This window comes from Neltuma alba, unplaced genomic scaffold (assembly GCF_004799145.2).
Source record: "Neltuma alba isolate B1F8T4 unplaced genomic scaffold, ASM479914v2 tig00011574_pilon, whole genome shotgun sequence".
NCBI classification, from domain to species: Eukaryota; Viridiplantae; Streptophyta; class Magnoliopsida; order Fabales; family Fabaceae; genus Neltuma; species Neltuma alba.
The window spans coordinates 521858-548792 of record NW_021636228.1 but is presented as its reverse complement, the minus strand read 5'-3'; the positions used below and the strand labels follow the sequence as shown (position 1 = coordinate 548792).

At 34.3% G+C, this 26935-nt stretch overlaps 2 protein-coding genes and 1 pseudogene across 4 annotated transcripts; 2 read left to right on the top strand and 1 right to left on the bottom strand.

The window, feature by feature from the left end:
- The first annotated feature begins 1654 nt into the window (after positions 1 to 1654).
- LOC114715117 (ER lumen protein-retaining receptor A-like) lies at positions 1655 to 5677 on the top strand. The gene is made up of 6 exons (XM_028899907.1): positions 1655 to 1886; positions 2323 to 2588; positions 4319 to 4434; positions 4974 to 5047; positions 5135 to 5198; positions 5285 to 5677. Exons 1-6 carry the CDS (start codon positions 1796 to 1798, stop codon positions 5319 to 5321), a joined length of 648 nt encoding a protein of 215 aa, XP_028755740.1. The 5' UTR covers positions 1655 to 1795; the 3' UTR covers positions 5322 to 5677.
- A 5516-nt stretch (positions 5678 to 11193) lies between these two features.
- On the top strand, positions 11194 to 14380 carry LOC114715118 (protein GRAVITROPIC IN THE LIGHT 1-like). Of its 3 annotated transcripts, none has more exons than XM_028899908.1 (2): positions 11194 to 11841; positions 13523 to 14380. In XM_028899908.1, exons 1-2 carry the CDS (start codon positions 11227 to 11229, stop codon positions 14321 to 14323), a joined length of 1416 nt encoding a protein of 471 aa, XP_028755741.1. In that variant the 5' UTR covers positions 11194 to 11226; the 3' UTR covers positions 14324 to 14380. The 3 variants fall into 3 exon arrangements, with proteins under 3 accessions (XP_028755741.1, XP_028755742.1, XP_028755744.1); XM_028899909.1 differs by having other exon boundaries at positions 11194 to 11860; positions 13542 to 14380; XM_028899911.1 differs by lacking the exon at positions 13523 to 14380 and having other exon boundaries at positions 11194 to 12832.
- Positions 14381 to 16281: 1901 nt separating this feature from the next.
- LOC114715113 (FACT complex subunit SPT16-like) lies at positions 16282 to 21455 on the bottom strand (annotated as a pseudogene).
- Positions 21456 to 26935: the final 5480 nt, after the last annotated feature.

Genomic DNA, 26935 nt, shown 5'->3' with positions numbered 1-26935 from the left:
TCCACTTTTTTTATCTGTCATTTTTCTGATTATTATATTTCATGTGAGAATCCATCATAGGAATAATGAGGAAATTAATGCCATCACTAGCCAAAAGTTGTTTCCGGTGTACATTGAATATGCTTTTTAATACTAATGACTTGATTAATTTCATCGGAGCCATCTAGTGAATAAAAAAAAAATACATTGAACCTTAAGATTATTGGCACGACCATGATGAATTTTTAAAATTATTTTTACTATTATCATAAATAAATTATCTTATCCATCATTGTAACCTTGCAACTGTGTTGAGTTTTTAGGAGACATTATAACGAATGGAATTTTGTTATTTTATTATAAATTTAAATTAAATTTGTTTAATAACTAAATCATATAAAGAAAATTAATTTGACAGTCCTATAATTTTATCAAAATTTGAATCAGGTTTTTGTAGTTTTTTTCTTTTTTATTTCATCCTTATTATTTGTTTGTCATCCGTGAGCTGCCATTACTTTAAATTAAGAGGGCTAATGTGGCACCGATTAGCCCTCTTAAGTTTGACTAAGCACCGTCTTCCTCTTCCCCTTCCTCCACTCAGTCTCTTTCCAAGCTTTTGGCGATCAAGATCAAGGTCTCAAAAGTTTAGCCTATACTATTTCCTCCCTAACTAAAACTACCGAATTAAAAATACACTTTAAGTCAATCAAATTGCTTGATTATTTAGTATTTTTCCCATCAACGAAGCTAGGATGAACAAGGTCAAAAAAAAAAAAAAAGAGAAGCTAGGAGGAAGGGGGGAAAAAAATTAAAACGCGTTGCTAGTTTCAGTACAAATACAATTCAAAACTCGAAATTGCCGTGGAGTAGAAGAAACACTTTGTGCTTCACAAGAAAAAAAGAAAGACAAGATGAAAATAAAGGAAATTTCACCGAAAATAAAAAATAATGGAAAAAAATTCCTGCATTTAAATTTAAACTAAATTACTTAAACTTCTCCTTAACTTACAATCATATACAAATAACTTCCTTAATATTTAAATTTTAATAATAAATCGCTCTAAAGTTTTAAGCCTACACATATAAACATAAAAAATCAATTGTATATTTTTGAACACTTTATTCTTTCGGCAGATAAAACTTCGTTTTTGTCATACATATTTTATCAACCAAAATTTGGTATAATGAAAATAACTAATATTTCAAAATGTGATAAATTAATATTTGAATTTGTATTAGAAGAGATAATTTCCATTCGTGTAGGGTAGATCACTGGCTTGTTTACGTTTTTCTATTTCTGCTGTATAGAAAAAAGTATCTATCCATTCCTCAAATATGATTATTTCTAATCTGAAGATAATGCAATTTGGCAATTAAAAAAACAGGGAGAAGCTAATGCAATTTGGTCAAAAAAGGGAGAGAAGATAAATTATTAATAAAAACTACGCATATTTTTATTAAGAATTTATCTTTTAGTTGTTTTATATTTTTAATTAATGCTTTCAGTTGTTCGGATTTAAAATCCACCTGTTCTAATTTATCTTAGTTTTTTCCTAGGTAATTCAATTATCTTAATTCCACATGGATATATTATTTTTTTTGACCTAGAGGCCTATAAAAGGTTTGTAATTACGTCAGTTTCTCACAGAGATAAAAAAAAATCCCACGTTCTTCTGAAGCTTTCCTTCCCACAGCTAGTCCCTGACCACCGATTCCTACTTCTGGTTATTTTCGTCTGCTCCGTCTGCCTCCGCCGTCTCTTTCTGTGCTTCCGCTCTAATCGACGGCATAACCTTCAGCATTTGGAGTCGGAGCCATGAATATCTTCAGGCTTGCCGGGGACATGACCCATCTGATCAGCATTTTGGTGCTGTTGCTCAAAATCTACGCAACTAAATCATGCTCAGGTAATACTTTCTCTCCAAGTCCTTCACTTTGATCTCCCACTTGGTTTGCTTTCTCGGCAATCGTCTCAAGAATTGAAGTTACGGAGCCTCTGTTAAAAAATTAGTATACCCATTTTGCCGTTCTCTGGATTGCTGTGCCCGTTAATTTAGTGTGAAGGAACGGTTTTTTACGTCAATACTTTCGATTCCTTATTAGATTTTGACCTCCGTGCAGTTTCGTGTCCTTCGGTTGGAAATTTTGTAAGCATAGTTCTAGTAAATGTGTGAGTTGTGGGCAAACAAGGGTAGGAAACGATCGAAAAATTGGGGTTAATTCTTTCCACCTTTTAATATCTGTGTTTGGAAACAAAGAACCAGAAATAATAATTTATTAATTGGGTATTGAGTAAGTACGCTGATTAAGGAAAATTGTTTCATTGGCTGCTTTTAACTGCAGGGATTTCTCTTAAAACCCAGGAGCTCTACGCATTGGTATTTCTGGCTCGTTACTTGGATCTGTTCACAGACTTTATCTCGGTTTATAACACCATCATGAAGGTTGTTTTTATTGCGAGCTCTTTAGCGATCGTGTGGTGCATGCGAATGCACCCAGGGGTTAAGAGAAGTTATGATAAAGAGCTCGACACATTCCGCCATTATTTTCTTGTATGGACGAGCTTTGTTTTAGCACTTGTGCTGCATGAGAAGTTCACATTCCAAGAGGTAGCTGTTTGTTTTTTTCATGTTTGCTACTATATGATATGATTTACAGTCTTTATGTTTTATCCTAATAATTGTTGATCCGAATGCTTCTCAAACTCCTGCTAGTGAAAAAGAGTTTGAAAGCTTAATATAATTTTCCTTGCATGCTCTTGCACTTTGATTATGCCTTGTGTCTCTATTGCTGAAACATATATTATTGGGCTATTTCATTGCAATAAGCTGGTTCTTTAATTATTTACTTATTTATTGTATTTCTTCCCCCCCCCCCCCCACCACTCATTTTAAATTTCTGCAAACATCTTATTGATTTTTGTTCTGGTGACTGCAGTTGCAACCCAAATTTTTTTTTTTTTTTTCAACGGCCACCACTTCCACTTGGAAATATAGTATTCCTCCAAAACCAATTTGTTATCAGAAACACTACCCTAATGGTGCCATCCAAACTTGGATAAAAGAATTTGAAAATCTTGATTCTTGTAGTGCTTTTTTCTTGTATATCTTTTCCTCAGTTTCTGACTCTCTTGAAGCGGTGGTAAATTCTTTCCTAAGAAACTTCTTTGGAAACTCAAAACTACTTGAAGATCAAGTTTTACCTAGACAATATTTCTTGTTAACATTTGTGCTAGTGCTCTGCTGATTTGTAGACCTAACAACACTTTATCCCCTACCATGCGTCTGATATGTTTCTTTAGTTCATAAACGACTGCTATTCTCAGCAGAAAATCATATTTGCTTTTGGCTTTTTTTTGAGTATATGGTGAACTCTGAATAGCTCGTAGTTTTGGGCATGTTCAATGATTAAGTTCAAAGATTTTGATACAGGAGTTCAAAATTTTATATAGCGTGTTTAATACATGTTGGCGTCCTTGGTTGGAAATGAGTACTCAGACCTTTGGAAAAAAATCTATGTTCCAAGTCATGTTTAAGTCTTAGTTTTCTTATCTTTTTGGTTGCTCATGGCTCTCTGGTGTTCTGTAACTAGTCATTTCAGAGTATCCTTGTTGGATTTATAAAGGAATTGTAAAGCTCTTCGTGCTATAATTTAACTTGTGACAGTCGTTCTGCTCTGTTTCTTTTGGTTGCTTTCATGCTTTTCTGTTCAAAGGAGCAATGCTCTCAAAACTGGATCAACTTGACCAGTCTGTTTAACCAGGAACCTGACCGTGGTCTAGTTCAGTTCTATTATATTGTTGGTGTTAATACACATTGGTCTAGAAACCAGTGAACCAACGGTTCTGTCACAACTGGTTAATCCAGGTGGGGTAGACGGGTTTTCTGTTTGATGATGGTGGCAAATTCTTATGCTGCCATATCATTAGCTTCCCACGGAACTTGCACAAAGTGCCCAATGGTCCTGAAGAGGGCTGTATGTCATGTAATTGACATTTTCGAAATTTATGGAAATTATCTGACAGCATGTTAAGCATTAATATGTGGGTAGCTGTGGAAGGCCGAAAACCATACCTCATAATAGGGTGGCTATCATAATCATAGTATCTTATTTCCTTAAGGAATCTTCAGCTTAGCTGCTCATCATTGTTATTTCTTAATTTGTTCATCCTAACATTGTAAAGATATTGAAAATTCGTTATTCATATTGATGAGTCCTTTTAATCCGCGAACAGAATGCTTGTCCTTTTTTATGTATTGTCGACATGGACAATTTAGTTTGTATGTCCTGGCAACGTTGTAAAATCATGAATATTAACTTCAATGTAAATCTACTGCAGATTTTCTGGGCATTTTCAATATACTTGGAAGCAGTTGCAATACTACCCCAGTTGGTTTTGTTGCAGCGAAGTGGAAATGTGGACAATTTGACCGGCCAATATGTATTCTTTCTTGGGTATGTGCTTACTTTTGTTGATGTTACTTTCTCATCTAAGATCCTTCAAACCTTGGTTATTATTATTGAACTTTCTTTGGTCAGCTGGTCATTAGTTGATAATGCTGAGTTGTTGGGAAGTCTTTTAGAGGTGAAAGTGCATCAGAATAATTATACTTGCTAGATATGTTACGGAGTATAGCTCTACTTACATTGAAAACGATTCACCTACAATTCACAGTGATTTCTACTTTACCAAATTCTTAGTTCTTGTTTCTTGGGCCGGTTTAACAGTTTCTAAATATGTATTTTCCATCTCTAGTTTTTGATAAGCTGTCTCACTACTTGTGGTGAAGACTTGGTAATCTGAGATATTTACTCACACATTAATTAGTATGGGATGCTTAATTCTCCTACCTTAACAACTAGCTTTTAGAGTAGAGTTTCCTGTCTCACTTGGGTTTCCATCATTGTGCATGATCACAGCAAATATTAATGGACTTGTCGAGATTTGTCATACTAAGGATCTCATATTATAATGGCTGATCATCGATCTGCAGGGCATATCGTGCATTTTACATTATGAACTGGATATACCGATATCTGACTGAGCCACGCTTTACTCGATGGATTGGTAAGTAATGCTTTGGAATTAAAATAAGAATCTCTCTTATACTCTAGGATAGTGGAAAGACTCTAAGCTTATTTCCTGTTATTTCAGCTTGCATCTCGGGTATTGTTCAGACAGCTCTATATGCCGATTTCTTCTATTACTACTTCATCAGGTAATGTCCATTTCCCGTTAAATACTTTTAAATTAAAAGTTCCCTTGTACATATAACAGATGAATAACATCAGTTTTGTTTTGCAGCTGGAAGAACAATTCAAAACTAAAACTGCCAGCTTGAGCAAACCCATGATTGTTTTGGAATGAGAGTCACTGCTGGATTTTTATGGAGTGTGATCTGGTTGATGTTTAGTGACTTGCAGAGAAAAGTTTGCCGCATAGGCCATCAGCGGCACCCCAGTTCATCAGTGGGATAGTGGGGTTTTAGCTGGGAGAATTTTCAATCTCATAGGTTATTTAGGATCAGGTTAAGACAAATGTTTATATGTGAAAGATAGTTTCTTTGGAGTTTCAAGTCTCCATTGCACATTAGTATAGTTAGCTGGGCAAAGCTGCTGTGTTGGTTATACAAGCCGTTAATATTATAATGTTCTTTCCTTGACAAATGAAATTGTTCAGCCAGATTTTTTTAGATCATTAGTTTTATTCATGCCCTTAATTAGAGAAGGTTGACTATTTAATAATCTGCAGTGTCCTTATGAAGAAAATCATACGCATTGGTGGGAACTGGCTAGTAAACAAAAAGGAATAAACTTAATTTTAAGTGGGCTTTTAAACTTTCTATGTTGTTGCCGTTATTATTGGGTACAGTTCTGGGTTATTATTTTTAAAGTTGGTTCTAGATAGATTCTAGAAGAAAACTAGACCCACTCATCTACATGTTAACAGCCATCCAGTATGTTTTTCTTTTCTTTTCTTTTCTTTTTTTAAATGTATGTTTATTATGTTCTTGTAATTAATGTTTAATATAGTACAATATTAGGCAAGTTAATGAAATGGTGAAGAAGGATTCAGCAAGCATCAGCATAATATATCACGTTGAAAAAGGTTAAACTTGCAAGAAAACTGAAACATGCTATGGAACCTACTATAACACCATAAAATTTATTTATTTCATAATTAAAGAAGAGAAAGAAGAAGAATTATACTTTTTGGGGGCGAGTTATGTATCAAAAAGGAGGTAAAGTACAAGATATTTTCGGCAAAAATGTACAAGATTTTGATATGAGGAATTTATCTTACTCCAAAGACCAAACAATTGTGGGTTCCCAATGTGCTTCGATATTTTGATGATGAGCCCATATCATAACTAATAACAAACAAGAATTTTCTGAAGATATCTGTATTGGTATATTATTCAATGATTTTGTTGCTTTTTGGATATGTAAAGGGGACACGTCCAAAAAGATGAAAAACTTTGTGTTTGAAGAATTATTATTTTTTTAGCTATTTAGTTTCCATTGTCGCTCGTGCAAACAAGGCATGATTATGATGAAACCAATCCGATCAAACAGTTGAAGGCATGACATTTGAATCATTATGAGATTCATATACAAATGTTCGTTGTGTAAACATAAAGCTGCATGCTCAGACAAAAAAATATAATTAAAGAAACAAGAGTTAAGAAGTTAGGGATGTGAGTCTTATATGTTGTGTTATGGTTAGGGACAAAAACACCCATAAAATACTTTTCTAGTTCTAAATATAATACCTATTTTGTAGTATAATTTACATTATAAAATGGGTCTTTTACCGGAGGATGACTATCTTATGGTGCAATTTCACCCATGAAATTTGGAAATAGTGTAAAAATTCTCAATTTCTGACAGATGCACACAGAGGCAAATGTTAAAAATGAATATAAAAAAGATTGAAATTTTTATATGACCAAGAGTGTAGACATGGAAAATTAATAAAGATTAGTTATATATATAAAAGATACTACCTCTGGTCTTAATTATAAGTTATCGTTAGCGATCTACAAATGAGATTTTATAATTAAGACTGAAGGTAGTTATTCTTTTGACACAATGATTTGTTTTGAAAGCACAATGATGTTGTTGGGAGAAAACACAACGTTATATAACTTGCTCAAAGCAAATATAAGCACTTGAACAGATATAAATGGACTACTTATTTTTATATACCTAGCATTTGACCAAAAAATTGTCAAAAATTGACATAAATTGTGTGCATGTATAAACCATAAAGAATAGAAGTGGTGAAGAGACTATGTGGAGCCAGACATGAGTGAAGTTGATGACTTAATGGGGAGTCATGTTTGAGTCACAATCATCCTTTCGGCTGCGTCTTTTTCTGATGTTTTCGCGCCAATTGCCGACCTTGGTCCCATCCTATCCCATTAAGCCTTCTCATCAATCATAGATTCATAAATTACAAGTTATTTTTTGTCATTAATACAAGCATAATTGTTGGACCTGAATGAGTTTGGAATAGTACATCATATGAATACTTTTTTCTTCCTGGTGTACTAATATTGTAAGGTTATATGCGGAATCAAACCTGCACCTTCCTATTTATAAAGAAGGATTAATGTCACTCACCTGCAAAGACTTTACAGTATATGAACATTTTGATCAAACAACTTATCATAAAATACTTGTTTGACGGCTCTGAACTTCCCTTTGTCCTCTTATATCTTTGCCTCTTCCTGAGAGTTCAAATGACTTCACGGGGATTGAGATTGAAGTTAAGGCCAACACAGATAAGGACTGGGGGAAAAAGGCTTTGACACCCCGCATTGTGTTCTATGTGAAAATAAAGGCGATTTATGTTAAAGAAAATTGGAGATAAATTTCTCATTCAGAAATTAATTGACAAAAGATGTTTAAAGATTTTGTGTAATTTATTTTTTTTTTTGTGTAACTCAATTCATCTTTTCTGACACGACATCTTTTTCTTTGTATAACTGATCAACTTCTTTTATACGCAATCTCTTTTTCCTATGTTTAAATTAGTCCTTTATGTCGCTGGTAAAAAAAAAAAAAAGTCCTTTATGTCCAAGTATTTATTTTAATTAGGTGCCAGCATGCTGCAATATTTTTTGGTACATTTAACACCAAGACAAAAAAAAAATATTTCAAGTGATAAGCGCGTCTAAAAAATATTTTAGGATATTAGATAGATCACGAAATAATTTAAAACATTAGATGTACCTTAACCCATTTAAAAAAAAATCCCACTTTTGCTGGTTGCTAGAAGCCGGTTCGAAATCTCTCTTCTTCTTTTTTCATCATCTTCCTTTTTTAACCATTAAATTAACATTTTAACGGTTCAAATTTAAATCTTTTTAAAACTATTATTAAAATATTAAAATATTAAAATATAAAAAAACAAATTACAAACTATATTAAAATTTAATTCTAATGATTTGCGAGTGCAGTAAAGGTTTTTCAAATTTTTTTATAAATAGTTTATAAAAAAATTAAAATCTAAACTGTTAAAATATGTTAATATAACAATTAAAAAAAGAAGAGGAGGGAAGAGGAGAGGTTTCGAGGAGGCTAGAAGCCACCACCAATTGGTCGGAGCTCCGACGTAGACGAACAATGCTTGGCAAAGGCTAGAGTAATTGCTTATATGTTGTTGTCAATAGTTATATCTATCACAAGTTTATGTAAATTCTGTAGCAATCACTTATTATCAATATTCTTAATGACTGATGTATTATAGCCACTCACTTGCTATTGAACTTACCTAAATTATTTGTGATATTATTGTAAAAGATGTTATGATTAAATCGCAGTTAGCCACTTTGCCAAAAATTGCCGGGCTGCTAGCTGCAATGGCTCTTGGTAGTGGAGCATCTTTTTTTTTTAAAAAAAAAATTAAGAAGCACTAAGGCCATTTTGCTCCAATTTTGAAATTTCATTTTGGTCTAAAAAAAACTAATTTGTGTTATGAATATAATATCTTTGTATTCAATACCGTGAATATCTTGTATTCATATATCTTCTATTATCTTTTATCATTTTCAATATCTTTATTATCTCTATATCTTATAATTATCTATTATTATTATGTAATCTATAGATTCTGTTAAAATTATAAAACTGTGCCTATAAATAGAGAATATGTATTATGTGTTCAATATTTTGAATGAAATGAGAAATATTCCAATATTTTCATCTCTCTGATTCTCTTCTCTTTTTCTCTACTTTTTCTTTCGGATTTGGAATTTTTGCATTTTGGAAGTATTTATTTATCTTCTTCTCTTGGATTTATATCATATTGATATTGGTTATGAAAGTAAATACCATTTCAAACTCCACACCCACAGGGATAAATGAAATGGGTGTAATGTGAACGGAAGGACAAAAGTTGAAGATGGTTTTCAACACTTTCTGCGGTATGCGCCTTCTTGAAAAACTCCATACACAGATTTTCCATGGACAGCAGAATCCCCACAAATAAAATTAAATATATTTCACATCATTGCTATAAGTCTAGAAAATAAAAATAAAAATGTCTGTTCACTTATATGTTTTACATATAAATATTTATTGAACTTGGATTTTATGTAGACTTGTATTAATTATAGCTAGGTATCTACTGTGGCCTGACATGCGGAAGAAGCATGCTTCCTTTTAATGGTGCGAGGATATCTGCAACTTGTTTAATGGCCTAGATGCAATAACTTTTTTTTTTTTTTAATTATATGCAACCCATCATTAATTATATGCAAAATAAAAAATATTTAGATATCACAACTAAAGATATGTTACATGGAAACCGATTCATTTAAATTTGATAGGGAGTTTTAGATTTCAAATTTTTTAATTAGTTAATTTTGAATAAAAATTATTTTTAAAACATGATAATTAAGATATTATTTTTATTTTAGATCTTATATCCATTAAAATAATATTTCTAAAAAAATAAAAATAAAAAATTAAATCAAGACTTTTTAGATGAAATCTAAAAAATTTAAATCTGATAAGCTTGAGTTGCTTATGACTCATTCATTTTCTAATAAGATATTTTTAACCAACTTTTCATGATCTTTCAAGTATTATTATATTTATCATTTTAAATATAAAACCCTTATATATACTAATATAAAAATTTTATAATTACGACTGGATGAGTATTTTTTATTTGGTCTGGTGGCATCTTTACCTTTATTATTATTTATTATTATCAAAGAGCGGAACAAAGACAGAGACAAACAACATCTTAGGGCAGATCCGGCAGACTCCTACCAAAAAAGTAAAAAGATCCGGAAGACTTATGCCACAAGCACTTGTCATATCCTCCCCAGAAATCTCAACCATCCAATCTTTCCCTTTCCCGCGCTTTGTGGACTCTGCCCCTGTTTGTTTGATTCCCCGCCTTTTATTATTATTTTTTTACCATTAATTGTTGATGTCAAATATAACAAATAATCGGAACTGAGATTATTTATAAGTTGTTATATAGGTTTATTATTCAAATTTTATGTAGCATTACAAATTCATTTAATTAATATGTAAATTTCAAAATAATTATACTAACCTCTCTTAGCATCTGTTTGCCTTAACTTAAAAAATATTTTTTAAGTTTTATAAAGTAAAATTCTCTTCACATATTTAATTATTTATATCATATAATATAAAATTATTTAAAATAAAGGGAAAATTGATAAAAAATTTCTGTTTGAAAATTTAATTGGCTAAAAGAACTTGAATTTGAACACATACAAGTATGACCCGTGAGTACAATATATTTTCCATTGTGTGCACACGACGGAAGATATGTTGCACTAACGGATCATAGTTGTACTTGCTCAAATTTAGATTTTTTTTATCAATTAAATTTTCAACCAGGGATTTTTTTACCAATTTTTCCTAAAATAAATTAGTCTAAGCATGCACTACTTAGTATCTTTGGTCAAATTAACATATTCAATAAAAAATTGTTTTCCTTAGAAAAATAAACCGTTAAGGGTAGGGTGTAATAAACAATAAGCCAACTTTAATTTGATAATTGTATGTTATGTTATCTCATAGCAAAAGCTGTCTATGGTAAGGTCCACTTTGGTAGTGTTATAGTCAAACATTTGTGTCTGCTTTTTCCGCCATAATAATCATAATGATACTGTTTTGTTTCCAGTAGCTTGGGATTTTCCTGCATTTTACTCTGATCAAATTCTTATGCTTCAAACAAACCTCTAATTCTCTTTGCCAATGGAAACCATTAAACCCAAATCCGCCATCAACAATCGCAGCAACAAATTAGCCAAGACATTCCACAAGGTCATCAGCTTCCGAGGTGCTGCGAAGATCATTTCTTCTTCCTCCTCCAGTAATGGCCTCTGCTTGCTTTCCTCACAGCCCTTCGCCATTAAATCCCATCATTCTAATGCCAAACACGAACGTGACAAAGCTCGAATCAGAGCAATCATGGAGGCTCTCATTGCCAGGCTCTTTGCTGGTGTTACCGCCATTAAAGCTTCTTATGCAGAGCTTCAAATGGCTCAGAAACCCTACAATAATGAAGCCATTCAAGCAGCTGATCAGGCTGTGGTTGATGAGCTCAGAGCTATTTCGGAGCTGAAGAGGAAGTTTGTGAAGAAAGAGCTTGATCTTTCGCCTCAGGTGACTCTTATGCTCGCTGAGATTCAGGAACAGCAGAGCTTGATGAAGACCTATGAACTCACCATCAAGAAGCTCGAATCAGAAGTTGAACTCAAAGAATCTGAGAGTTCTTCGCTTAAGAAGCAGCTTGATGAGTGTATCAGCTTCAATAAATCGCTTGAAAAGAGGTTAAGTTCAAGCGGGCCATTCTCAATGTTCGATAATCTTCAACTTTCCAAGTTAAATCCGACTCATTTTGTTCAGTTTCTTGAGCATACCTTGAGAGCGATTAAGAGCTTCGTGAAGTTGATGATCAGAGAAATGGAATCTGCTCATTGGGATCTTCAAGCAGCCGTGAAATTCATTCACCCACATGCAGTATTTGCCAAACCGAGTCACATATACTTTGCATTTGAATCATTCGTATGTTTAACAATTTTCGAAGGTTTCAATTTCCAAAACTTTACTGTCCCGAATGAGCCCAGTGAGAGAAAACCCCACAAGCAAAACCAAAACCTCTACTTTGAGAAATTCAAAAAGCTCAAATCTTTGAATCCGAAACAGTATCTAACCCACAATCCAACATCGTCATTCGCGAAATTCTTAAAATCCAAGTACTTTCAACTTGTTCACGCCAAGATGGAGTGTTCCTTGTTTGGGAATTTGAACCAGAGGAAGCAAGTGAACTCTGGGGGGTTCCCAGATTCTGCTTTCTTCACTTCGTTCGCTGAGATGGCGAAGCGTGTCTGGGACCTACATTTTCTGGCATTGTCGTTTGATGATGAAGTGAGCATCTTTCAGGTGAAGAAGAACAGTAGATTCTCTGAGGTGTACATGGAATGTGTTAATGTCGCCGAATCGGAATCAGTTTCAGAGTCAGGCAGTGAAGAAGCCGGTGCTGGCTCCGGTGGTGCCGGTGAGCTTCGGGTGAGTTTCACGATTGTTCCCGGATTCAAGATGGATAAAACGGTGGTACAGAGTCAGGTTTATCTGTCACCGCCGGCGGGCTTACCGGCGACCCGATAGCGTTTTTGTTTTTCTTGAGGTTGCTCTGCCTGTACATTTTACATTATTATTATTATAACACGCTTCATTATCCTAAAATTTCAATTATAGTAATATACGTCGTATATTGTGTTTTGGGTATTAGCATGAAAAGGCGTTTGTTGGAATTCTTCCCCCCTGAAATTGAGACTTTCAATCAGTTTCGGAAGCATTGGATTTGCTGATTCGGAACAGAATTTTCTTTAACATGATAGTTTACGTTAATATTCAAATTTAATTTGGAGAGAAGTCAGAGTAGTTTGGTGAGGGAAAAAAAATTAATTAAGTCTAGAAAAGTTAATTATGAAAACTTCTTAACATATGCAATGAATTGAATTATAAGAGATTTGATCTGACATTTTGAAGGCAAACACCTTATTATTTTTATATTTATTAGGACAAAAGGGGGAAAGAAGGAAGTGTTATATTAATGGGATATAGTGGGCAAACTTTGTCGAGGACGTTTGGTCCAAAATGAGCAGCGCAAGACTTCATAACCAAAGTGCAAAAGCTGGCTGCCATAGGTTTGAATTTAGAGTGATGCTTTGTTTGAAATTGGGGAATGATTAGATGTTGAGCATAAGGGGTGAATTGAATGGGCCTAGTGGGGATGATGAAGTGTTAAAGTGGGGAAAAATAAAATACATAAATATGATTGGCAATTGGAGCGTGCTTTCTTTCTCAAGTTTTCTTCTTGTCTCAGGTAGGGTCCATTCTCCATTGTTTTTTCATATTTTTCTTCGGCCGCCATTGATTGTGATGTTCTTGAGCAGCACAATTAATAATGACTATCGATATTTACATTATTAATCTAAAGAGATGAGTAGCCTCTGATAATATTAGCCCGAAGTTTAGTGATAATCTTCAACTTTCCAAGTTAAATCCGACTCATTTTGTTCAGTTTCTTGAGCATACCTTGAGAGCGATTAAGAGCTTCGTGAAGTTGATGATCAGAGAAATGGAATCTGCTCATTGGGATCTTCAAGCAGCCGCGAAATTCATTCACCCACATGCAGTATTTGCCAAACCGAGTCACATATACTTTGCATTTGAATCATTCGTATGTTTAACAATTTTCGAAGGTTTCAATTTCCAAAACTTTACTGTCCCGAATGAGCCCAGTGAGAGAAAACCCCACAAGCAAAACCAAAACCTCTACTTTGAGAAATTCAAAAAGCTCAAATCTTTGAATCCGAAACAGTATCTAACCCACAATCCAACATCGTCATTCGCGAAATTCTTAAAATCCAAGTACTTTCAACTTGTTCACGCCAAGATGGAGTGTTCCTTGTTTGGGAATTTGAACCAGAGGAAGCAAGTGAACTCTGGGGGGTTCCCAGATTCTGCTTTCTTCACCTCGTTCGCTGAGATGGCGAAGCGTGTCTGGGACCTACATTTTCTGGCATTGTCGTTTGATGATGAAGTGAGCATCTTTCAGGTGAAGAAGAACAGTAGATTCTCTGAGGTGTACATGGAATGTGTTAATGTCGCCGAATCGGAATCAGTTTCAGAGTCAGGGAGTGAAGAAGCCGGTGGTGGCTCCGGTGGTGCCGGCGAGCTTCGGGTGAGTTTCACGGTTGTTCCCGGATTCAAGATGGATAAAACGGTAGTGCAGAGTCAGGTTTATCTGTCACCGCCGGCGGGCTTACCGGCGACCCGATAGCGTTTTTGTTTTTCTTGAGGTTGCTCTGCCTGTACATTTTACATTATTATTATTATAACACGCTTCATTATCCTAAAATTTCAATTACAGTAATATACGTCGTATATTGTGTTTTGGGTATTAGCATGAAAAGGCGTTTGTTGGAATTCTTCCCCCCGAAATTGAGACTTTCAATCAGTTTCGGAAGCATTGGATTTGCCGATTCAGAACAGAATTTTCTTTAACATGATAGTTTACGTTAATATTCAAATTTAATTTGGAGAGAAGTCAGAGTAGTTTGGTGAGGGAAAAAAAATTAATTAAGTCTAGAAAAGTTAATTATGAAAACTTCTTAACATATGCAATGAATTGAATTATAAGAGATTTGATCTGACATTTTGAAGGCAAACACCTTATTAATTTTTATATTTATTAGGACAAAAAGGGTGGAAAGAAGGAAGTGTTATATTAATGGGATATAGTGGGCAAACTTTGTCAAGGACGTTTGGTCCAAAATGAGCAGCGCAAGACTTCATAACCAAAGTGCAAAAGCTGGCTGCCATAGGTTTGAATTTAGAGTGATGCTTTGTTTGAAATTGGGGAATGATTAGATGTTGAGCATAAGGGGTGAATTGAATGGGCCTAGTGGGGATGATGAAGTGTTAAAGTGGGGAAATAAAATACATAAATATGATTGGCAATTTGGAGCGTGCTTTCTTCCTCAAGTTTCTTCTTGTCTCAGGTAGGGTCCATTCTCCATTGTTTTTTTTGCGTATTTTTTTTTTTCGGCCGCCATTGATTGTGATGTTCTTGAGCAGCACAATTAATAATGACTATCCATATTTTTACATTATTAATCTAAAGATATGAGTAGCCTCTTATAATATTATTCTGAAGTTTAGTGGCCAAAGTGAAATTTGGGGTAATTTTCTTTTCTTCGTAAAAGGGAATTAGGTAATAATCCCTCAAGGTTTGATCGGCTAGTTTATACTTTGCTTGATCTGCACTCCTAATGCCGAACTCCCCCCCCCCCCGGGGGGTCCTTTGTGTATAATTCCAACTGTTTAAAAAGTTGAGCGCTTGGATTATGGCTTTCATATGGGAATGCTAAAATGTTGGTTACAATTTTTCATGAATGACCAAAGCAGATTCTTTCTACAACAAGGTACAAAAGTTGCCAAAAGATAAGATACGCATAAATCAGGAAGTTGAGATTTGGCAATGAGACAAGCTTGTTCTCTTTTGTGTTTCTTGAGATCTTGATGTTTAACATACTCATTCAAATCACATATTTACGTGCAAGTTAAGTGAACCTCGTGCTTTTCATAGAATATGAAAAATGAGACGCATCATGAATATTAATATTTTTCATAATGTTGAGATTTAGTAATACTAAAAAATAATACATAATTATATATATATGAAATTATTATAATATCAAATAATCTAACATGCTATTGAAGACTTCCTTTAAGAAAATAAATACCAAAATTTCATATGTAAATAAAATCATTATGGGATCTCATGAGAGGAATATAATAAAAGATCTCATAAGCAGGCACCACAGATTTGTTGTTATACCTTAGGCAAGAATTATATTCGCATGTTGCTCACTTGTTATGAGAATTTTCAGCAATTATATTCTTTTTTTTTTTCCTCTAAAGGATCTCACTAATTTTATTAGTCTTTTTGAGAAGTTTGAATACCGGAGAAGCATATTTTGTTTATTTCATAAATTTATTTTCAACATGTGCAAAAGAAATATACTTTTGAGGGTGCGTTTGAATTTCTGAAAAATCAAAGGGAGTGCAAAAACGTTTAGAGGGGGTCATGAAGCATATTTTCCTTTAAAATACTAGTGTTTAATATGTTAATGTCAAATTTTTATCTCGTAGTGGGGGCACTAAGCCCGGGTGATCCGTCCAGCATTGTTGCTAAACAAGAATCACACAATCACAAGAGCTGACTATGACGCGGAAAACCATAGAAGAAACACGATTGTTAAAATATGAAGCCAAGTAACAATTTTAATCAACAAAGTTGCATTTCAAGGATCCCACCAAATGCCTACAGATATTTATAATGGAAGGGAAAGCCTAAGTTACAGAGATATAGCAACTCCAAGCTTGAGCACTGCATAAGGCAGTAATGGCGTGGTTGCAACTGCACTAAACTACAAAACTGGCCAGAAACAAAGCATAAAATATTACAGCCTACCTTAGCTTGGTTCTCTTTGGCATGCTACTACTTAGACCAGCTCGTGACTTCCTAAACGCTTTCATCTTCCTTCTTTTCCTCTCCTCTCCGCTGTCAGACTCATCCCCTTTCTCCCTATCCGCATTGCTGGCTTCTCTCTCCAACTCCTCCCATGTCTTTCCCTTCTCTTCTTCCGAGTCCGCCTCAGAATCCTCCTCCTCCTCATCTTCTGACTCCACTAGAGATTCACTATCAGAATCATCATCTTCCGAATCAGACTCAGGTTCAACATCCGATGGCTCATAACCTTTGTCTGACTCCTCTGAATTTTCTGATTCTGAATCAGTAGCTTCCAAATTCAAAAACTCCCAACCCCCTCCTTCTATAAAGCTCTGTGGGTCATCGGTGATTGTCTTGAGTATCTGGCGCCAATTCAGATTTAGCCTGCTCTCGTAATACTTAATGTCCGTTGTGTCAAGCCATTCCTTGATGCCATCAAGTGAAGTGGAAGGAACGGAATCAATCCTGAGGACATCCCGCTTGAAGTCCTTAACACTATTGTCATGTCAAAGTTCTTCTGCCCAAGACCAACTCTCTCTAAATTCACAATCTCAATCTCACTTAGGGTGACAACAAGGAACGGTGTTTCAATCAGTTCGACAAGACAGGCGGAAGTAGGAACAATAAAGACAGAGGACTTATGAGGGACCCCAGTAAAGCCAAGTTCTCTCAAAGGCTGATCAAATTCCAAGTCAAGCCCTCTAAATTGTGGCTGTCCCCAGAGATCATTGACCCGGTTGACAAAGCTCTGAAATTCCACATTGATTTTGTTCTTCCTTTCTCTCTCCCGTGTTCTTCTTCAAGCTCATCAGGGTCATAGGCAGATCTCTTTCCACTGCCTACATTCTGGACCATCTCCATCACTTCAACATAAAACTGCACATCTTTGGTTTTCTTGTTTCCTACCATAATATGGTTGTGCAAATGGAAATGCAGGAGTGTAATCATTTCATTTTCTGCTGGCTGAAAAAATGCATGCTTAATGTTGGCAAACATTATGTCTACACGTTCACTTTGCCTAGTGGTTGAGTAACGGAATCCATTGACGTGAGCCTCAAGTGTACCAGGTATCTTCCTGCCACGCCCACCAAAAGGAGGCCGAATCGAAAGGTCAGGCAGCCGAATTGGTTTAAATCTATTATTGGCAAGTTGCAGTTTCTCCTGAGTAACCAAAGTTGCCCTCTCAGCTCTCTCAGATTCCCTAGCCACAACTTGTCGCCTAAGTGTTTTAATGGACTGCACCAACTCACTTATGTGCCTTGGATTCTTGGAACGGAATGAAGCCTCCTTCAAATATATTGAACCTGGGAACTTCATTGAGTTTGCATCATGAGAACTGAATGGGGTCCCAGGAACATTAAAAATAATTCTGATGTAGCAGTTCCGATTGGTGTCCTGCTGGCTGGAAACAGTTCGTATGAAAGCCACATGAAAAGGCACCATGCTTCCATTTATAGGCAAAAGAACTGCCTCATGCTTCTGATCAATCTGAATCATCATATCCTTGGGAGGTGGCAGGTCATTTATGTTCTTGTAGGCAACCAGGTCAGTTGAAGTCCTCACAGAAGTACGGTTGTCTCCTGTCTCACCTCCTCCTCCAGCAAGCCGCCTTGCAGTTTCTTCATTTTTCTCTGCGCAAGTTCTGCCTGATGCTGCCTCCGGAGCTCCTCCTTTGATGCCTCATGATTGTCTGACCTTAGTGCGGTTTTAGAGATGGCAGCCTCAGTGCCATTGGCCTTGGCCTTTTTGGCCGGTGACTCTTCTTCTTCTTCCTCCTCCTCATTAAATGAATAGGCCACATCCTTAAGAGCTTTAGAGCTCAGAGAAGTAAGAACTTCTGTCTTATCTTTGTTGATTATGACTGTGTCAGCTAGAAGCATAGAGAAGTTCTGGCTCTTCGACTTACTGCTTTCACTCTGCAAGTTCTGAAATCCAAGTGTAACATTGAAGACCATGCCTTCTTTTACTATCTGCTCATTTTTAGCATTAAGATTCAAACCTGACTCACGAAACTCTATGCCAATACCTGTTCCAGCAGATTTTGTCAAATTTGAAACCAACTCAGGAGCATCCTTTTCTACAACAGAAAGCGCAGCCAGGTATGCAGCACTCATCTTGTTCCCCGGCTTCAAGGAACCAATGGCAGCTTCATGCGCCTTCAGAAGAACCTCATAAGCCTTACTCTGAAGGGGCTCTGCGTCAATCAAGAAGGTCCTAGCTATGTTTGAGCAGTAGCTTTTATACCGAGCTCCAATGGCACATATGATAACACTAGCAGAATCATAGTGAAGTAACTCATCATTGCTGACAGCACTGGGTCTGAGATCAAACTCACCACCACTCTGAAAAATTGGGGGATAACAAATATCAACATTCTCTGCCTTAAGTTTACAATTGACTTTTGAAGGTTCCATATAACTTTAACTTTCTCAGTCTCCTCCATCAATGTGGAATGAGAAATTTTCTTCTCATCATCAATTACATTCTCAAGCTTTGGAACAACAAAGTTTTTCATCGCACTTGTTGTCAGGTATGCTGCTCTCTTAACTGACGTTAGCTCCTCATTATTCTTGACAGCAAACAAACTAGATAACCCATTGGCCACGTCAACAAGTTGAAAATTTGCATTTTTCAGTCTATCAACCCATGTTTCTAGGAGCTTCCCTTCAGGAGCTTCTCTTGATATGTATCCAACAGTAGGACCATCAGAACCATCTACCTTTGAATGAGCACGGATGGCATGCAATATGGCATCCATTTGAGCAACCCCATTATCATCTTTTGCCTTGATATGCATAACAATGTCTGCACCAACAGCCTCTTTGGAAGGTTTCTTTATGGCCTCAAGAATGGATGCCTTCTTTTGGCTGCAAAAGAAGTGAATCTCCTTCTTCATGAAGACCATAATTGTATCTGGGAACTCAAAACCGAGAAGCCATAAATTCAGAGCAGTAGATTTCAAGTATCGGAGATCATCTGAAGGTGGAGGACATGCTATTGCAATTGCATCTGAAGAACCCCACAGACTGGTTTTGTGTTCATCCCAATGAGAATAAAATGATTTCAACCGCAATTGAAATGTATTTAGGTCAATAGAATAAGCACTTCCTGCTGAACTGGCCTTTCCATTGGAAGGTTGGGTATTCCCATTACGATGGTCAACCATTTGGACAGAATTGTCTGCTCACTATCTGGAGAAAACAAAAAAATACAGTAAAACAAATAGGCAAATTGGACAATTACTGTTATACACGTCTTTATCCTACATGAGTCTTCATAAGGTCGTATTGGCTTTTGCCCATTATTTATACTACTTCTGTGGAAAAAAGAATTCTATGAATAGGAGATTTGCAAGCCTTCATTGTGTCGATCTATCAAGTTATTTTTATCTTTCATGTATGCTGAACTTAAAACTTTCAACCTTTGCTTTCAAATATTTTATGTATTCACATAATCTACACTTTCCCAAGCATATTAAAGTGGGACTCCATTTAAATTTCTCAGTGGAAATATACTTAAATACCTCTTTTTCACACCGGTCCTTTTAAACCAAAAGGCAACCCTATCGCAATTCTTTTCAATTTTCAACTATCCATTATGAAATGAACATTGTAGATGACTTAATGGACAAAACATTAGGGACAAATACGAAGAACTGGTTTGAACCATTTATAATATCAGAAAGCCTTGACATTAAAATTGGGGCCATCTTCTTATAGCTTAATGATCCCATTAGATTTTCATGTGTTATAATAGCAATGGTACTGTAGATGGGACTTTTACTAATGGCCAGCTTGGTAAGAAGTTATGGTAAACACAGGCTGAGGAGGTTTAAATAATAAATAGAAAGAGTAACATTAGGTGTTAGGATAGGTCATATTATTCCTTAGTATGTTAGGAAATGTTTCTTCCTCAGTAACTAAGTTTAACAGCTTAGCTAGGTTTCAGATTAAATACACATAACAGTAAATTCTCATAGCAATTTCCAGATGAACGAACAACAATCCCTTCTCTCACTCTTCCTTAATTAATAAAGAACCATCACCTAAAAGAGTTCATCAAGTGTTGTACATCACCCGTTAACGCAATACCAATCACTTATATCGGTAAAAAAATGAATAGCATGCATGCAAAAACATAATATCCCACCACAAAAATTGTTCAAATACAGTGCATAACAATCACAAGATGTAAATAACAAGAGACGCAGTGGTTGCTTCACAACCTCAAAAAATAAAAATAATAAAAGGGAAATGAAAGTAAATAAGAAGAGCGCGACCATAGAACACAATTATCCCTGGAATTAAGGCCAATTATGATGGATTATATGTCGGCTTCCATGGTTTAAACAAGGCACCCGTATGTTTGAAAGGCAGAACTTATCGTGAGGTTTTCTTTAGCAAGATTCAGATCCAAAGTCGCGAAAGTTATGCGTATAACCAAGATAGAGGCTAAAAAGAGTATAGGAGGTGAGAGATTAGGAAGTTCGTATGGTTTAGTGTTCTAACCTCGAGAGTCTCTCGATGAACATGAATATCGAGCACAGTGACGAAAATGATATTTTTAATCCAAATATTGTGAACAATGAAGAACTGGTCGAACACTTTCACAATACAGGTCCAGTCAACAAAGCCGCACAGTAGAGCTCATCAGTACTCGTCCTTTCATTATTTAGGTTTTGCAACCTCTTGATTATATAAGAATCAGAATGCCACACAACGAGAGGACCAATACCATAAGAGCCCCCACCGGCATGAGAATTCAACTATTATTAACAATTAAGACTTCAGGAAGGCGAAGAAACAATACCAAGAGGGCAAGAGAAAAAAATTCAGGCCAATTCCCAGTACCCTCAGCAATTCACGATTTTGTAAAAGTACTCTAGGAAGCGTAGATAAACTGACCTTTTCAGGCACAGGGATCGCCCATTCACGGACCCTTTCACGAAGGCAACGGCAAGCTTCGCGAACCAGGATTTCAGATTTTCACAATCCTTCCTCTCCTTCGATTTTCTACGATTTCGTCACTATTTTTGTTCCCCTCATTCTATTTCGTTATCTATCCCTCTCCTTTTTCACCTTTTCGATCTTCTTCTCCTGCGTCCCGATTTTTACTTCCTCTCCTTCCCCCTCTGTCTCAATCTCTTTATTCTCTTATCGACTTTCCCTCCTTTTTCTTGCAGATTTCTCTTGGCTTCTCCGTTCGCGCGCTGCCGTGCTCGAAACTGCGGGGAGGGAAAAGGAGGGGCATGGAACGCATGAAACCCTGCGTTTCATCGCTTCATTTTGTTTTGGACTATTATACTCCTCCGTTCTTTATTATAAGAGACAAATAACCAAATCACGTTGATAAAAAAAACAGTTAAAATTAGTTGAGGACAATTAATGTGTAAAAAGTATATGTTTTTTCCAACAATGCCCCTATTAATAAGGAGAGAGAGTATGAGAGAACAATTAAATTATTGAAAAAAAAGAAGTGGGAGGGAGAGAGAGTATGAGTTGGAGACAAATAAATAGCGGTAAAATAGGATCAATACAAAAAAATAGAAACAACTTTTAAGTGTTTCTTATATATGGGAACATACCATAAACATCAAATGTCTCTTATAATAAGGAACGGAGGGAGTATTATTTTATTCATTTTTTGGGAATAGTTTTTTATTTTTCTGTGTGCTTCTTTATTATCTGAAAAAATTAAATATAGCTAACATATCTTTTTATATTTTCTAATGTGTCACATGCATATGCCTTGTTACATATACACGGAGAAAACAAATTGCTTAAAGGCGGTGGACATACCATGGCCCAAAAAATATATATATTACCATTTTCAATCTTTAATATAAAACTCATTTTGATTTTTATTTTAGTCATAAATATAAAATTCTAATCTAATTTTTCTATCATATTTATCTATTTTTTAAGATAATTCTTATAATAATGGTATTTTTAACTAATAAACTTTTATTAATAATGATATTTTAAGAAAGATAATACATATTTATTATAAATAATTAAATTAACTAATTTTTTTAATCTACTCATATTACTTATATTAGTTAATTAACTCTTATATTATAATCTAAAATAATATATACTACCGTCTAACCAACATTTGACATTAAAAGATTTGGTTGGGGAGCCTCTCTCGGTCGGTTGCCAACGGTGCTGTTGTGTGACACTCGTAAGTCATAATGTCACTGGCCATTTCCCGCGGCGACACTTCACTTGGCTTCCAACTGATTAGAATCTTCAATGCGTAGCTTTATTTACGAATATTGATCTCTCAATAGAAATATTTCAATCAGTTAACATAAGCATCTTTATTAATTCATTTTCTCCGTCTCTTAATTATTATTGATAGAATATCAATAACATTAATTCGAAACAAAAATAATAAGTATGGGCCTAGTTTGTTGTATCATTAAGTTAGAAGGTGTTTGGATAAAATCAAATTATAGTTTAGAGAAAAATTTCTAGAGAATATATTTTGTGAAAAAATGATTCTGATAAAGTGAGAATGTTTGAATAGTTATTATTAGGAACACTTTTTATATATGCAAATTACTAAAAAGGACATAAGTTAATGTGATAATCATATAAAAGATAAATTTTATAATATATTTTAATTGGAATGAATAAAATTGTTAATAATATATTTTTTTGTACATAATAATAATATATAAGATATGTAATTAAATCATAATCAATATATGTATATATATTTATAAATCATAAGATTAAATATGTTTATAAAAATGATTTTTTTTCTAACAGAAAAATATTAATTTGCTTTGATTTTAAACATGAAGTTCTGAGGAGGACCGAAGGAGGAATGGATTCTGAGGAGCGAAGAATCAAAGGCGGATGAGAATGAAGATAATAAATGAATCATTGAGGGATATATCTGTTTGGTCAAAAAAACAAAACACCTCATATCCGTTGGCATTAAAAAAAACCATTCTAACACTCTCTCATTTTCTTCCCAAAAGAAAATTCAAATTACTTCTCTCCAAACCATAGTTTTTGGGTCAAAACTATGGTTTTCAGACGCACTTCTAATACTACCCAAACACCTCATTGGTTTTAGCCTAAAACCATGATTTTTGTTTTTTTGTGGGTGTTTGGCAATCTCTTTATCTAAACCATGGTTTGGGTTGCTAAACTATGATTTGGGATGACACCCAAACAGGCTCTTTGAAAAGTGCTTTTATAATATATAAAAATAAATATGTGGGAGAATTTATTTTAATTTGTGAAAAGAGTATTTTTTAAAAGTTTTTTTTATGAAGTTATACAAACATCCCTTGGTTTTTCAAATGTTTCACACTTCCCACATAAATACTCATCCTTAGGATTTTCCCTCCCTGTTTGCATCATGGTTGTGGCAAGAGTGGAATGAACTTTCAACAGCAGCAAGGTTCACTGTGGCACTTTGTTTCAGAATACAGGTGTCACTATGCATCTATCAAATGACATGTCTAAGCTCACCACCTGATGAAGCTTGTCACTATCGGTGGTGATTCTGTTACTACCCATAAGTAACTACTCCTCCGATCCTTAATATAAAACCAATTGTTGAGTTGGTTTTGGTCTTATATAAGACCAATTTATCATACTTATCAATTTTCTCTAAAGTACCCCTATGATACTCTCTCAACCATAATCAAGTAGAAGAGGGAGATGAGGTATTAAGAAAGATGATTATGGTATTTTAGGAAAAACATGTCACATTTTTTATAATTAACTAACTTACCTAACTTCCTTAATCTAATCAAATTAGTTAAATGGGTCTTATATTAAGGACCGGAGGAGTATTATTGTTGTCCTATTTCTTTACTTTCAGGGTATAAGTGGGCGAATAAATATAAGATCAGTTGAAAATTTAAATATGAATTGTTAGAAGTGTACTTCAGCAATACAGGTTTGACCATAACAATAAAGACTATGATGCAAACTTTGTTACATTCAGACTTCTTGTTCATCATGTATCCTTATATAGTTTTATCCTCTCTTTTTTTGCTTTAGCTACAAGTATCCTTTTATTAGAAACAATAGCGTCTGAGACACTGTTAGACATTAAATGTGAATACCTCTTCTAATGAGAATTTGAATTTTTAGTTAATTATATTACATGAGACTAGTTTCTTCTACTAAACTGAATTTTATTGGTTATGGTTTTATCTTTTTTCTTTTTGGTACAAGAAAAAAAATTTGGATAAGTTAGGTTTCGGAGATTGAGCAAGTGGTTTTATCTTTTTTGTGTGTGGCTAAAATATAGGTATCCTCCTATTGGAGATAATCCTATTTGAGACACTGTCAGACACTAAATGTAAGTAGGGATTCGAATATTAATTTACTATGTTGTGGGAGACTAGCTCCTTCCGCTAGACTCAATCCCGTTAGTAGTGGTTTTATCTTTTGCATATGAATGCATGCGTGGATGTGTCTTGTTGGGCCATCCTTGTGTTCTTATATGTCCATTGGCATCTGTGGAGCTTTCGGGCCCAGGGTGTGCGCACGCGCTTTGTCTGTGGGTTGCAAATAAGAGTTATGAACTGAAAATGGAAAATTCATTTCGCTACTAAAAAGTTTCAAACTTGATTGAAAATTAACTTATTTTAAAAATGGATTAAATTTTTGGTAATTAAAAGTACTGCCTATTGAAAAGCTTTAGCATGACCTGAAAATAGGTTAGCAGTGTATTTAGAGCTTTTCAATGATGAAGTTATAGGGAAGTTTCATACTTTGTATCTTAGGCATTTTTAGTAATTGTATTTTCATCAGTTGCAAACAATTTCATCTAAGTCCAAATGTCAATGTGAGGTTAAGGCTTTTCAAATAGTACCTCTTATCATAAATATAAGAGCTAGCTAATTGAATATTTAATTTAGTTCTAGATATAATATTACAATATACTTTATTTCTCATATTTATTCATTTTTTTCCAAAACAATCCTCATAGTGATTACACATGTTAAAAGGTCTTCATTCTCATGCACATTATTAATCAGGGTGTTTTAAAAAAGACAACACTTATTTATTATAAATAACTAACTTAGCAAATTAGTGATTTATTATATTAATGACTGGAGCTAGTATAAAGTTAATGAATTTAATGTCTGTCTTGAACATTTTCAACAGTCATTATGAAATATATTAGAAGTTTGTTATAAATAGGATAAAAAAGTGAAACATGTTTCTCATCGTAATTCACTTGACTCAATCGATGGCTTTTACAAGTTGGGGTTTTCTTGGATACTTTAAACAGAACATGCTTCAGCATATATCTTCTTTCTCAAAGCATCTATCATTGGCTATTCTCCCTTTTAAACTCGTCTTTTCCAATCCATAACTCTCCCCTCCTCTTTCATCAAAAATCAAAATCCACATATTCCATTGACTTATTAGTTGTCCAATACGAAAGCGGGGCTATAAATAAACAAATATATAAATATATATTTGGCCTTATAAATTCATATAGGGACGTATAAAGTGTTGAATGTTTTATTTTGATCCAATTATAGCGGAGATTATAGCTAGAGGTCTCGGTGTTGCATATTACTGTGTCAAGTTCTCTGATGGCTGCTGATAGATATAAAATGAATATAAAATCATAGAAACATGCAGATAAATAACTGCATAAATGATTTTTTTTAAAATTCCAATGACATATGGTATATGTAAAGATCCATTTTCCTTTTTATAAAACAATTAGCACGGTGTTATGGCCTCTAATTAATGTGTCTTTCTCTAATGCTCTCTAATACCTTTTATAATAATATTTCAACTTCCCAGATGTTTTTTTAAAGTTTTTTATGATTAGATTCTGCATAAAATTAGTGACATTCTAATATCTCATGGCAACAAAATGATGCAAGTCTGATTTTTTTTTAAAAAAAATCATAAAAATTCAAGACTGCAGTGTGTGTATTAACTCACTAATAATATAATGTATTGGGATCTAAAGCATCTTAAATTTTAACTTTCCCTTCATTTCTTCCTTCATAATTGTAGATTTTTAAAATTGAATTCAAAGAAATAATTTATCAATTAAGAATTGCTCTTATTCATGCAATAAGATATGTAAGAAAACTATATTATAAGAAATTGATACATTATATATGAATAGTAGCAAGCATATTTTCATCAATACCTCATAATAGAACTAAACAAGTTAGTTAAAATTAGCTAATATTATTAAAAAATTACCAATTTAAAAAACACGTTTTGTTATATGTTATAAATTCTAATACAATCTTACTCATTTTTCTTAATTATTCTTCTCTCCATTATAATTACTTAACAATCTCATACAGAAATCATTATTATTGGAAAATATTAATTACTTGATAGATTCTATAAAATGAAAATTTTA

What these genes read in the sequence shown, in the direction of transcription:
- LOC114715117 (XM_028899907.1), top strand. Translation starts at nt 1,796, where the DNA reads ATGAATATCTTCAGGCTTGCCGGGGACATGACCCATCTGATCAGCATT. An exon ending in AGAAGTTCACATTCCAAGAG is followed by an intron (nt 2,589 to 4,318) that starts GTAGCTGTTTGT and finishes AATCTACTGCAG; the next exon opens with ATTTTCTGGGCATTTTCAAT. An exon ending in TTCTATTACTACTTCATCAG is followed by an intron (nt 5,199 to 5,284) that starts GTAATGTCCATT and finishes TTTGTTTTGCAG; the next exon opens with CTGGAAGAACAATTCAAAAC.
- LOC114715118 (XM_028899908.1), top strand. Translation starts at nt 11,227, where the DNA reads ATGGAAACCATTAAACCCAAATCCGCCATCAACAATCGCAGCAACAAA. An exon ending in CATTCTCAATGTTCGATAAT is followed by an intron (nt 11,842 to 13,522) that starts CTTCAACTTTCC and finishes TTTAGTGATAAT; the next exon opens with CTTCAACTTTCCAAGTTAAA.